This window comes from Takifugu rubripes, chromosome 2 (assembly GCF_901000725.2).
Source record: "Takifugu rubripes chromosome 2, fTakRub1.2, whole genome shotgun sequence".
Classification (NCBI taxonomy): domain Eukaryota; kingdom Metazoa; phylum Chordata; class Actinopteri; order Tetraodontiformes; family Tetraodontidae; genus Takifugu; species Takifugu rubripes.
The window spans coordinates 11399999-11412840 of record NC_042286.1 but is presented as its reverse complement, the minus strand read 5'-3'; the positions used below and the strand labels follow the sequence as shown (position 1 = coordinate 11412840).

The 12842-nt window shown below is 48.9% G+C and overlaps 1 protein-coding gene across 1 annotated transcript in view; it reads left to right on the top strand.

Annotated features, from left to right (window-relative positions):
• Window positions 1-12830, top strand: part of LOC101070876 (connector enhancer of kinase suppressor of ras 3-like) — a 29949-nt gene extending 17119 nt beyond the window's left edge. The window contains exons 6-25 of the mRNA XM_011615987.2: window positions 101-220; window positions 375-434; window positions 932-1000; window positions 1088-1234; window positions 1931-2055; window positions 2271-2455; window positions 2539-2625; window positions 2706-2956; window positions 4913-4950; window positions 6151-6184; window positions 8767-8820; window positions 9172-9211; window positions 9563-9732; window positions 10204-10277; window positions 10356-10427; window positions 10675-10739; window positions 10815-10921; window positions 10995-11334; window positions 11849-12039; window positions 12145-12830. Of these exons, the coding sequence (XP_011614289.1) occupies window positions 101-220; window positions 375-434; window positions 932-1000; window positions 1088-1234; window positions 1931-2055; window positions 2271-2455; window positions 2539-2625; window positions 2706-2956; window positions 4913-4950; window positions 6151-6184; window positions 8767-8820; window positions 9172-9211; window positions 9563-9732; window positions 10204-10277; window positions 10356-10427; window positions 10675-10739; window positions 10815-10921; window positions 10995-11334; window positions 11849-12039; window positions 12145-12360 (2445 nt within the window). The 3' untranslated portion in view covers window positions 12361-12830. The remainder of the gene's footprint in view (window positions 1-100; window positions 221-374; window positions 435-931; window positions 1001-1087; window positions 1235-1930; window positions 2056-2270; window positions 2456-2538; window positions 2626-2705; window positions 2957-4912; window positions 4951-6150; window positions 6185-8766; window positions 8821-9171; window positions 9212-9562; window positions 9733-10203; window positions 10278-10355; window positions 10428-10674; window positions 10740-10814; window positions 10922-10994; window positions 11335-11848; window positions 12040-12144) is intronic.
• Window positions 12831-12842: the final 12 nt, after the last annotated feature.

Below are 12842 nucleotides of genomic sequence, written 5' to 3'. Positions count from 1 at the left end.
GAGGCAGCAGCCAGTTTACACAAGAAAAAGCACAATATCCTTGATATTATTAAAGGAACAGAACCACGTTAAACGGCTTTACTTTGCTCTTTTGGTGCAGTCGAAGATTCTGAACAGCATCTGTGATCAGACGGTCAGGACGACCTCTGACCCCCTGATGAGCCAGTCGGCCTGCCTGGAAGAAGTCCGGCTGACCAATATCAAACCAGGAGAGGGTCTGGTGAGGAATGCTGCTTCTTTAGCCCTGAACTGCTGTCTCTTTTATGAGTTCTCAAGTTGGAAACCAAAGCCCCGTGTCATAATGTGACTCACGCCTGTGAAAATAATGCATTTGTACTGAGACTAGAAGTAGCTTTGTCCTCTCTCCCTCATAGGGAATGTATATTAAGTCCACCTATGACGGGCTACATGTCATCACCGGAACCACAGAGCACGTAAGTACAATCAAAGAAGCTGGAAAGATTTTAACCGATTGTAGTTTTTCTGTTTAGCTGGAAATTTCTTCCATGACTCCTGTAGTTTTGCCTTTTGGTCTTCCCAAATGGAATCAAATAGTAAATTCCAAAACCCTGCAGCCTGTCTCTGTGCGAGTCAGCGACACCTCATCCACTAAGGCGAAAACTCGTTTTGCACTTCACCAACCAGTAAATATGACAAACCGCCTCAGCACAAGGACATCCTACCTTCCTTTACACCGACACGGCCGGTCCCTGACTAATATGACGGAATCGTCACGGACAGCTTCCAACACCTACGGCTCCGGAATGCGATTCGCCGGCTGAATCATCGGCGGCAACGACGAGTTAATCTCGTTTGGCATTTGCATAATGCGAAAAACAATTGAACAGACGCGCTAATATGCAGCCCGTGTTTGTGTTTGTTTGAACTTTGAGCGCGTGTCACCAGTTTCTTTGTTGGTTTTTCCCTCCAGTCGCCAGCGGACCTGACCAGGAAGATCCATGCCGGCGATGAGGTCATCCAGGTCAATCAACAAACAGTAGTAAGAACCACACAGACTGCCACTACTTGAATGTCTTTGATCCTTGATACTGAAAAGGCCTTGTTTGCATGTGTTCCTGTGCACCAGGTGGGATGGCAGCTGAAAAACCTTGTCGTCAAACTGCGAGAGGACCCCAAAGGTGTGCTTCTACTTCTTAAGAAGAGGCCCACAGGCACAACAGGTTTCACTCCTGCCCCGCTTAAAAACATGCGCTGGAAGCCCCCGGTACCACAGGTAGGTGTACACAAACACACGAGCCTCCACACATGCTCCTTTCATTCGGAGAGATCGAAAAAAAGACAGCGCGTCTAGTCATCATCGGGCAATTATCAGCTTTTAAAGGGAGTTGGTTCCAAAAAGGCAAGTTGAGACATGCGCCAGAGCCACAACAGATGAGTCGCGTGATGATGTGTCCTCTATTGTTCAGTCTGTTTGTGTAACAGGCAGTGGGGAAAAAGACAGCGAGGTTAATAATAATCACGTCAGATCGCCTTTGATAAATGTGTCCTGGTCTCAGGAAGCTGATGGGTAAATAGCTCATTCGCTAATTTTGTCTTCCTTAGTTTTTAGCCACTCCTGAGCCCCCTCTCGGAGCACCGCCACGTGGTGCTCCGGGATAAACAGGAGTCGACCAGAAATGCTGCCTTTTAGTCAGAGCTTTCTGTAATTTAGTGTCAATCGTGCGTCAGGCCACGCCCACTTCACAGGTATGAGAGGCCGACTCGCACGTCACCTGTTACCAGTCGACCAGTTTCGACAGAACATTCCAAGCGCGTGTTTTGGGAAAATTTCACAACCATAGCAGCAAACGTTTGAGGTTTTGACAGTAAAGCGCTCTGTTCGTGCCCAAAACGTATCTGTGATGTCACAAAAGCTGCCATTCATAACGTCCAACATTCATCACATTAACTCTTTCTCTATGTTTTCCAGAACAATTCCTCCTTGATCAGGAATCAGTCTCCGTGCGGCTCGGCTAACAGATTAGCCAAAAAGGAGAAACCTGCTATTTTGGACTTGTACATCCCCCCTCCACCACCGGTGCCGTACGCCCCACGGTGAGGCTTCATTACTCCTGCTGAGAGTAGCCTTTTATGACGTTTAGGTTTATTTTTTCTAAACTGAGGTATAGGCTGCATTTCCTGTCCCCGCCTTCCCCTCCCATCCTGTTTATCAGCGCTTTGCCCCCCCCCACCACTGTGGCCAGCGCCACTCAGATTTGCCAGCCACTCTTTTGCTCGTGTTGTAACCAGCAATTCGCTCCTGTCCACAGAGACGTGAGAACGGACGCCCTGTCCAGCGTTAGCCAAAGACCAAAGGGCTCCGAGTCGCCAAACTCCTTCCTGGACCTGGAGAACAGGAGACGCACCGTCGCAGATTACGACAGGCTGAACTACGGCTGCCCCATCGAGGCCAACGTGATCCAGCCCAAAATGAGGGAGCACAAGCCCTCGCGGGGTCGGTGCCACCAGGAAATCTTAGAAATTCACAGGTTTGAAATGTGTTAGAGCCATTCAGTAACATTTAAGTGTCCCCTCCAGGGAAGCCCCGGCCCATCTCCATGCCAGCGGACACCTGTCTGGGGGTGACGGACCCCTACGCTAAACCCTGGGCACAGGGCAGGAAAGGTATTCCCGTCTCATAGTTTTCCAGCTGCAGAGCTGCAGCAGTGGTGTCAGCAAGGTTGCTCACGGCGTCTCCGTTTTAGGCGAGGACCTTCTCTACAGATACCTGAGCAACGAGAGGATCCCCACCATCGCCGAGGAGGTTCCCTCCGTGTCCCCCCCTTACAGAGCAGCGGGGGAGCGCCATCTCATCCGAGTGGACCGCGTCGGGGGCAATCGCTACTTCTCGAACTCGGACCTTCACAACAGCGCCACCATTCCGTACCAAGAGGACGCGAAGAAGGCTCCCGTAGCCCCGGTCACCAAGCGCACGTCCGCAGAACGCTCACTACTGGTCAGTTGGATCACAAGGCTTAAGCTATTGACTCACTGATGATGCGCTTCCTGTCCGGGGCTTCCTGTTTCTGTCTTTGTGTCCTTCCGTAGTGCCTTTGATATTCAACGTCCAGCTGTTTTTTTGGCAGCTTTGGGCTTTTTTTCCCCACATTCCTCTGTCCCCGACTTCCATGTTTCCCTGGTATAACCACTACTACCAACTACTGCTCCTACCAGACTCGCTTGTAGATTTCATCACATCATGCGGCGATGCCTTTAACACTGTCCACCCCCCATGTCCACGTCCCCTTCGAGGAGACCCAGTTTCTTCAGGTTGAGACGGGTTTTGTGTGCTGTCTGAGTTCTGTGTATATTAATTGATGTCATGTTTTCGCTTCAAATACTCTGTGGTACTGCTATTTAAAAACTAAAACCTGATGTCAAGTACATTTTTTGATCTGATTTATTAGCATAGTCTCAAAAAAAAAATCTAAGAAACGGCATATTTTGTGCTTTGATGTTACTCTTTCTTTTCAAAATGGCATTTGTTGTACCCATGCTACCAAAGGTTGCCTCTTGTAAGCTATGCAAGAAAGACTTTTCCAATTCACTGACAATGCTGTACTGAATGGTTAAAGGATGTTTCTGTCTTAGGACTAGCAAATATGCGCGCTAGTTTCCCAGCTATGCACTCATCAGAAAAGGTTAAAATGCCGTGTTTACTCTGCAGTTACCCTACCTAAAGGGCCTACGCACACAGCTGGTTAACAGAAGAAAAATGGTATTTTGAAGCAAACACTCGCAGGTCAACCTGCCTTTTAGACCAGTAGGGTGACGCTGTGGGACGACCACAGTTGTCAGGACAAAGGTGGTCAGCATTGACAACGTAGGGTCTCTTTTATCCGGGTCATATTAATCCGTAGACGGACGGACAGTATTATTTATGAAAACGCAGGAAAGTGTCTGTTGTTGCTTTATCTGCCTTTTGTAAGTTTTGAATAGCATTTTATTAAAAATTTCAGCTCATGTCCGACACCTTTTGTATTGTCTTTTGTTTTGTTTTTTTACAGCGGGTGTGAAATTGCTTCCCGTATAAATCAAATGCATATTTAATGGGAAGAGCACCAGATGTGCTCCTTATTTACCTGCCAGCTGGCCCTTTTTAACCTGCTTTGACCTTTTTAAAGGAAAACACTGCCCCCCCCTCCCCATGAAACGCGATCGCTAAAGTCAAGTTACCTTTTCTGCGTATCTCCGATGGTGATGCTTATGTAACTGTCGCTCTCTCTTTGATGAACCTTAAATTCCAGCTGGGGGACCATATGGCCGAAGCGGGTTTTCCGCCCGTGCACATATGTTACCTTTTAAGCATTTAAAAGCCAGGTTAGGGGGGGCTTTGCCATTTTATTGATCTGAAGTGTTTACCTGGGAAGGATCTGCCCCCCACCCCCCTTTTCCTCATTCCTTTTCCTCATTCCTTTTCCTCTGTCTTCATGCATGCAAAAGGTCTTTTTTTCCCACCTCCTTGCATCTTTTCTTGACCCAAACCTCCACTCTAGTCTCACTCACGCCTCACTAATTTGCACTTTCTCTGGTAAATCGGTGTAACCTCCTGCTCTTTGCTGATCACTAACGCCTCGCAAAGTGATTTACTGATTGTGCCTGGATTTCTGTCGACTCATCGTGAATCACATGTGAATGAGATGAATGTTTTACCCTCCCTGCCCTTAGTTCCTGTTTCCTTGTTCTCGAGGCCTGTCAGCACTCTTTAATTTGGTCTGGAGAAGTCTCGACCGTACGTGTTATTACATAAAGCCGCACGCTGGATGTTGACTGTAAACACCGACACCATCTTAAAGTGATAGTCAACAGTAGCTTTGAGGCTCCAGCCTCCAGATCAGTGCATCTCAATCACATCAGAAGAGCTGGTTCCAGCCCCACCACGTGTTAACGCATGAATCTTTATGTATCACAGGGACCTGATTGGCACTCTAGCAGTGACTTCCTCCACTGGTGAGTCCTTCACTCTCCCACACACACAGAAATACACACCACACGTAGATCTGTCATCCATAGGGCAGACAAGGGTGGGTCCGTTTTTCCAGCCGAGACTGAAGGTCAGCAATCCTGGGGAATCTTAAAAACAGCCGGTCTGTGGGTGGGCCGCTTTTACGATCAGGGGAAAATATGCCTCCAAACCCGAGGGTTCATGCAGGACAGGGCGATAAGGACGGAGATAAAAGGGCTCTTTGAGGCTTGGTGGGATTTTACTGTCACTAAAATCAAGCATTCCCTACTAAACGTGACAAAAGCATCTTCAAATGTGCACAAAACAGGCTCATATTTACATGGTCTCTCAGCAGAAATCAATCGGTGCTTCCTGAGCCCTAACGTGCCAGTCTGGACTCCCACTCTGCTGCCCCCCCCCCCAGATATCATCACACACCCGCGACTCCATTTCATGACAAATGCTGATTGCTGTACACTCCTAGTTATAAATAAGCGCGCCCCACGGCAGAGGACAACGCTGTTCCTCCTGCCCTCGCTCCGGTATCGGACTGAGGGCCCGAGGAGGTGTGACACCCCCAACAATGACCCGTCCCGGCTGGTTCTATTCCGAGAGCCGTGATGTCCAATCTGCGACCCACTCATCACTGCCGGAGCGTCCATAATGAAACCCTGACGCAGGCAGTTTGATTGACAGCAGATTTAACTATTATTTTTGCTTGTTAATCTGACCAAATAAAAGCCATTCTTTGTCTTTGTGAGAAAACCTTAAATGTGGCATCAGCCTAAGGTTCAGCATCAGCATCAGCATCAGCCCAGCGGAAAGTCCTGGTCTCTATGAGTCCACCGATGAACTTAGGCTTGCGACACCTTTCGAAAACCAGCATCTCCTTTAGCAAACCAGTCATTTACAGAGGAGGCAAAGACATGAAAATGTAGGGATGACTGGAGAGGCCGACCGCTGATGCCAGCAATAAGAAGCAGGAAAAACAAGTCCGAGACAGTTTCGGGCCCTGAAATTGCAGGGTGAGGCCCCCGGTGAGCTTTTGGAGCGTTGGGGAACTTCCTCGTCTCTGAGAAGCTTTGCCACATGTATTAGCAGACACAACATGGTGCCAGTGCATCCGCAGATGGACTGGAGCCTAAATGACGGATGTCGAGTCATTTCAAAATCTCTGAAGCCTCAAATTTGATCTTCTCTCACAGGTATAATCAACGATCCTGGTCCTTCTCCCAAGCAGTGAGTACAGTAAACGCTGGGAATGATGTCTGTGTGTGTTCTACTGTATCGGGTCGGTATCGTGTGCAGTGTGAGGAATGTCGCAGGCATCCACAGGGGGACATTGAAGGGGAAAGTTTCCACGACAGGGTTCTGTATTCATCATCAGGGCTTTGGGCCCTTTTCAGGTCAAACCAAACTAATCTGTGCTCATAACAGGGTTGTTTTTTTTAAGCTATAAAAGAATCTGATATTATCTGCCCCCCTCACCTCCCCCTGCACCATGCGAGATTTCCCCGTTGAATAATAGGCACTCTGTTCCCCCACCATTTCTGTCTTGACACACATTCTGGGTGGGGAGGTGGAAATGGGGGGTGGGGAGGTGGAAATGAGGGGGGGGGGGGGGGGTCGCATTAGCTAAGTGCCGTGACAATCCTCAGCGTGGCTCGTGATGGGAGATTGAGGGCTACAATGGTGTGACTAATCTGCATCGCTGCGAGTCCTTCAGGCTTTTGACATGAGTCGCAGGCAAAATTACCTCACTTCCACGCACAAAAAAAGGGTTTGTGGTCCTTGAAGACGCCGTAAAGCGACATGCTGAGATTTTCTTTCCTCAAACGGGGTGAGGGGAAGTGTATGTTTTCTTATTCTTTAATTCACAACTTTAATTGAAATGTCAAAGGAGAGGGGACGGCTTTCTGTTGGGGTGACGCCAGGAAGTTACTTGATATGGATGAGAATGATGGGGGGGGGGGGGGGGGGGGAGTCAAGCAAGAGGGGAGGCTACAGTGTGAGAAAGTGAGTGATATAATGGGGGGGTCTCTTTACTGATGTGCCACAATAGCAAGTGGAACAGAATGAAGAGGAGGCCCTTGTGTTTTCCTGCATAAATGAAACGGGGAGTATAATAAACCAGGACCCAGGGAAGTTCCTGATTGGTTAACTAGGTAGAACATCTCGTCACATTCAGGCAGATGCAACTCGTGGAGTGATGTTTTGACTACCAAACCAGCTTCCCACCGAGGCAGGGCGCGGGGCCCCAGATCGCCTGAGTACCTCACAAACACGTTATATCTTCTTTACATTTTTGTCCAGAATTTTTTTTTATAGCGATATTAAATGTGAAAGGCATTAACTATATTCATTTTACTTAAAGCTCTTTCGCTATTCCAGCAATTATAAGGGCGGTTATGTGCCTTACTGTGGATTTAGCGACACCCAGTGGTCAAATGTAAGAAGTACGACGGCTTTCAGAATGACTTTTCCCCTTCAGTTGCTCAAGAATGTGTCATTATTGAGCTTTAACTGCTTAAAATATGTGATTAACCACTCGGTTCCCACATTGCTGAGGAATATTTAAAAAAGACACTACTAGAATTTATTTTTTTTGGAAAAAAAAAATGACCAAAAACACCGTCAGGACCGAGATGCTGGCAAAGGTTCGGTCAAATTTTGCTCAGATACTTCGCGATAAATTACGATCACTGAAGTCCTGGTGGCAGGTAAACTACCGATCACATTTGTCTTTAAAAGTGCATATCGATGATAAACGAAGTGAAGTTTTAAGCCAATTTAACAGGAAAACAAAGGCCGAGTTAGCCGTTTGAGGCTAACCCTTAGCTGGACACGCTACTTTCCTATGCTGCTAATTATGTTAATTTAAGTTAAACGGGTGGGTCGAGCACCCTGACCCATTAAAAACAACGCTTTTATCCACGTTTTAAAATTGCGATGTGATTAAACAGTTAACTGTACGCAAAGTTCCATTTTCTTTATTTTTAAAGAGAGATGTGCCAGTTTATGTGATCTACTGGGTTTTATTCTCTCAGAATAACATCCCCACCATTAAAGAAGGCCATCATTCTGAGACCTGTTGCTCTGCTCTGTGGCTTCAGTGGTTACTGGCTGCCCATGATGTGCACTTTACACAGAAACCCAGTTGAGAGGCGCCCACGTCCTGCATGTGGAGCAGAAGTGGCCACAGCAGATACTGGAAGAGCAGCATGTGTTTACAGAAGCCGGAACCAGTAGGGGTCTCTCCTTACTGGTTTCTTGGGTGTGCTTGGTGATGGGAGGCAGACAGAAACTGGACCCCCGTGATGGTGGTTTCCACCATTCAAGATCTGTCAGGTATTTCAGCGTAAATAGAGGCGTAAACAGCCAGCTGAGTTCCTGGTCTGTGCCGTTCGCTGTTGCCACCAACAAATAAAAGGAACTGGAAGACGCAGAGGAAGTTGGTCAGCGCCGCAGCCATGATTTCTCAAACTTTTATCACTTTGCTGCTGCTGCGCCGAAAAATGTTATTTAGGCTTGACTGCACGGGGCGTAAGATTTGACTCTGTCAGCACGTTTTGTGGTTAATCGGCGCGACAGAAGTGGAAATTCTCCACATCGGAGCGGCTTTAAAATAATTGTTTCTTCCCACACCAATGGCAAGAAACAAAATTGAGCAATCTGCACTATCTGCCCATTACATCACTTCCTGTCACCGCACTAGTGAGAGACGTCGAGCAGTTTTTCTTTTTACCCCCTCAGTGGCAATATTATATACACAGGAAAACTGTGGTTTAGATTGCTTTGGGTTTTGTTTCCCTTTCGTACAGGCTGCCTTCCCAATATCTGGAGCTCCAACGATGGCTGCCGAAGACTACAACCCCGTAAGTGTTCCTTCCTTTTTAACGGACGGCATTTGGTTAGAAGACTGTCAGAGTTATGAAATTACCGCGCTGATAACGGCACCGCTTCAGCTTCAGCTCTGTCACGGTGACGAGTCGGAATGTTAAAACTCATATTGGATCTGGTTGAGGAGATGCTGGGGTGGGGGTGGGGGGGCGTCTGTGGGTGAGTGTGAGAGTGAGAGAGAAGTTAAACATGAAAGATGCATGTGACACTTGTCTGTGTGAGAGGAACAGGATGTTCTGGACAGCTTCTCCGAGACTGTTCATGTTGTCTCCTGCTGTTGACACTGACTCGAGCGCCCTTCCTCCCCTCCCCTCCTCTCCTCTCAGGTCTCCCTGCGGCACAAATCCAAGAAGAAGACCCGAGGAGGTGAGTGTCCCCTCCCACCGCTCCGTGCCCTCCTCTGTAATTTAGATCCTGTGTGGGTGTGTGAGAAGTGGCAGGCCAATTAAGCAGCAGAGCCACTTTCAGGTCTCCATTTTAGCCGCTCTGTGCTCTCGGCTCGGCTCGGCGAAGCTTTAGATCATTTTCTGGCCGAGAGGTTACAGGAACAGGTAGGAGTCGAACTTTTGAATCACCTGGTGTGGAGCCAGCGGGGACTGTTGAGTGCTATTTTTAGCGCTCGTATGGGTTGTTTGTGCAAGCTGCCGCGTCCATTTCCTCTAATTGCGGCGCTCGGCAGGGCTTTTTTCACTTGTAACCCGCGTTCTCGCCGCGCAGGCAATGGCATCATGAGCAGGAGACGCATCTCCGTCAAAGAGCTGGGCCAGCCGGACCACCAGGGATGGCTGTACAGGAAAAAGGAGACCAAAGGCTTCCTGGGCATGAAGTGGAAGAAGTACTGGTTTGTGCTGAAGAAGACGTCGTTCTACTGGTACAACAACCACCAGGCGAGTAAAGAGCGCGTTAATCTTCACGCGTTAGTACGAGGCTGTAACGGGTCAGGCTGGGACCAGTCGATAAAAATCTAGTTGCCAGTCGCCAATCTAGTATTTAGGGTCGCCTATTTGTCCACTGGGTTCTCGAGCGCGCTGGCGATTTGTGATCTACGTTCCTGATATGTGCACCAGTATGAGCTGGAGGGTATCACTGGGTGGTCAGTCACAACCAGGAGCCCTTCAAGGAGAGCCGCTGATTCATTTAGAGCTTTGAAAGACAGCGGATTGTTTGCGCCTTTAGAGTGAGTCACACTCAAGCCCGCGGCGTCCTCGGCTGCGAGCGCCGCGCCTCCATCTCGATAGGAAAGAAAAAAAACCAGCGCAGAAGCTGAGCGTGGTTGAGTGCTGCGGCCTCAGCCAGGAAGTGCCGCACAGCCAGCGTCTGCTTTTCAAAAGCTTGATTTGGCCTCTTCTGCACTGCAGGCTGAGAAGGCCGAAGGCTACATCAACCTCACCAACTTCGTGATCGACAGAGCCATCGAGTGCAAGAAGAAGCAGTAAGCCACGTCCACGTCGCCCTTTTCTCCCGCCCACCGGCGTAAGCCGCCGCTGACTCCTCTCTTCTTCTCTGGCAGTGCCTTCAAAGCGTGCCATCCACAGGTGATGATGTTTTACTTCGCGGCGGAGAGCCACGAGGACATGAACCTGTGAGTCACATGACATGACACCCCCCCACACACACACACGTCTCACCCCGACCACACTGCATCTCAAGGAAACCTCTTTCAATTTCGTTCTCAAGCTCAGCAAAAGCTCTAATGTGCAAATCAAATCAACCGGAAAGAGAAGTTCGACTTTTATAGTAACGGGCACTAACGGGCTTGTCATTTAAATCGCCGTCCTTTTGTTTGCATGCTGGGTTCGTTTAACCTTAACGTCTCTCCCATTTTAAAGCTGGCTGAACAAACTGGGCCTCGCCTCCATCCAGTACGAGCCAACGGTCCAGAACGCTGCAGCCGGTGAGCTCCCCGTCCTGCTGATCCGAGTTCTGCTCCCTCTGCCCGGGTTCTGACCTTTGACCTTTCCTCCCGCAGAGTGTTACAGTGAAGCCAGTGACCACGAAGAAGCGGAAAGCACAGAAATCCCCCCCCCACCGTATACGGACCGGACCCTGCAGGGACCTCCTGGTGGGACACACCAGGTCAGCCGCGCCGGTACGCCTTCGGACTCGGTGTGTCAGAACGGAACATGTGATGGTGTTCTTCCTTTTTCAGGGGACTCTTCCTCCTCCTTACTCCCCCGCCGTCCCGGTCGCCACCACTGGGTCGCTGTCTTCCCCCGTCAGCACGATGACGTCGCACAGCTCTTCCTCCTCGCTGGCCAAGCAGCGGCAGTCCTGGTTGGATCTGGTGTCGCAGGCGTCTCCCGTCGCCGCGGAGACGGCCGTGGTGTGCTCGGTGCAGGTGCACTCGCACCAACCCGCAGCAGAGGAGGCGGACGGCGAGGTGTTGGAGAGCTCCTCTCAGCCGGACTCGCTGGACACCGAGTCCAATGAGGAAAACGCCGGTGCAGAGGAAGAAGGGGCCCAGACGGCAGCTCCAGAACCTCCAGAAGGTGAGGCTGGGTGTCCTCATCAGCCTCGGGTTTGGCTTTATTAACATTATTTTTTTAATGTGGCTTTATTAACATTATTTTTTTAATGGGAGACGCAACACGTGACTGTTCTGCCTGCTTTCCGGTATCTTTCATCCTCTTTAAGCTTTTAAACCAGAGAGGAGGTGTTAAATGGTGAAAGTAGGTCATTGGTGGAAGGCTGTTTTTACATTTAGAATGTTCTACCCATCAGACAGCTGGCTGTTCTTGTTTTTGCTGCTAAAAAAACTACCGAAACTAGTAGTTTACATATTTCTTTCGCAGAAAAACAGGCTAGTTCTGTTTAGGATAAGTTAGAATTAAGTAGCTTACGCAATCTTCAGTGTGGATCACTTCAGAATAAATATGTTTCTGATATATATCGTGTTTGATATCACACATATTAAATAAATGCAGCAGGGAAGTAGCAGTTTAAAGAATATTGATTTATGCAGTGTCTCAGCAGTGATACTGAAAAGTGCACGTGTTGTTGCAGGAAACCACGGGAACGTCTCGGATGAGATGGAGAAGCTGTACATCCATCTGAAAGAAGCCAGCCTGTCGCCTATAGGAGATCGTAAACCATCCACAAAGAGGGAATTCAGGGCCTCCTTCATAAAACGCTGTAAAAACCACGTCGTCAATGACAGACTGCACCAAATCAGGACGCTCAACAGCACTTTAAAGGTGCGTAGCAGCTTTCCCCTCTGATTTTCTGCTTTTTTTCCCCCCCATCTGTATTTTAAAGAACTTAATTTGAGTTATCCCCCCCCCCCCCGTCTTTTCACTCAGTCAAAGGAGGCCGATCTACAAGCCATCGAGCAGATCCTGATGGATCCGGAGCTCACCGCAAACAAGTTCAGAGGGTGGAAGGAGCTAAACCTGACCCTGGTGCAGGAGATCTGTGCGAGGCAAAGCCAGCAGGGGGCAGCAGAGGCGGGGGAGGCAGAGGCGGGGGAGGCTGCGGCGGCCTCCAGCGCTGCTCCTGTGGCGGAGACCAGTTTATGAGCCGTGGACTTGAGGACTCCCCTCACTGGCTGTGGACACAAACACTGACTGCCACGTCCATGTCAGCTGAGCTCTTATGCTTCAACCCTCTGGATCACCGAGTATTTTTCACCCCTAAATGGAGCCAGAGCAAGTGTGATTCGTCAGTCATACTGAGATGTTTGTTTACTAGTATTACTTTTGCTGTTTGAGTTGTATGATTGGATTATTTTACAGATGTTGAACTTGTGCACATACTGTTTTATATTTTGAGACTATTGACATTGAACCAGTGGATCCACTGGCACGGGCTCAGAAAGGCCTGTTTTTACAGTACGTTTTATATTTTTGTTTCTTCGGGGTGAACAAATTTCAGCCTGCTATTGGTGCCATGCATCAAATGTGTGATGACACTTGTACAGCAATGGTTTTACAGTGTGTCTTTCCCCAAATGGAACACCTTGACAGATTAAATGTTGCTCTCAATGTTGGTTCTGCTGGTT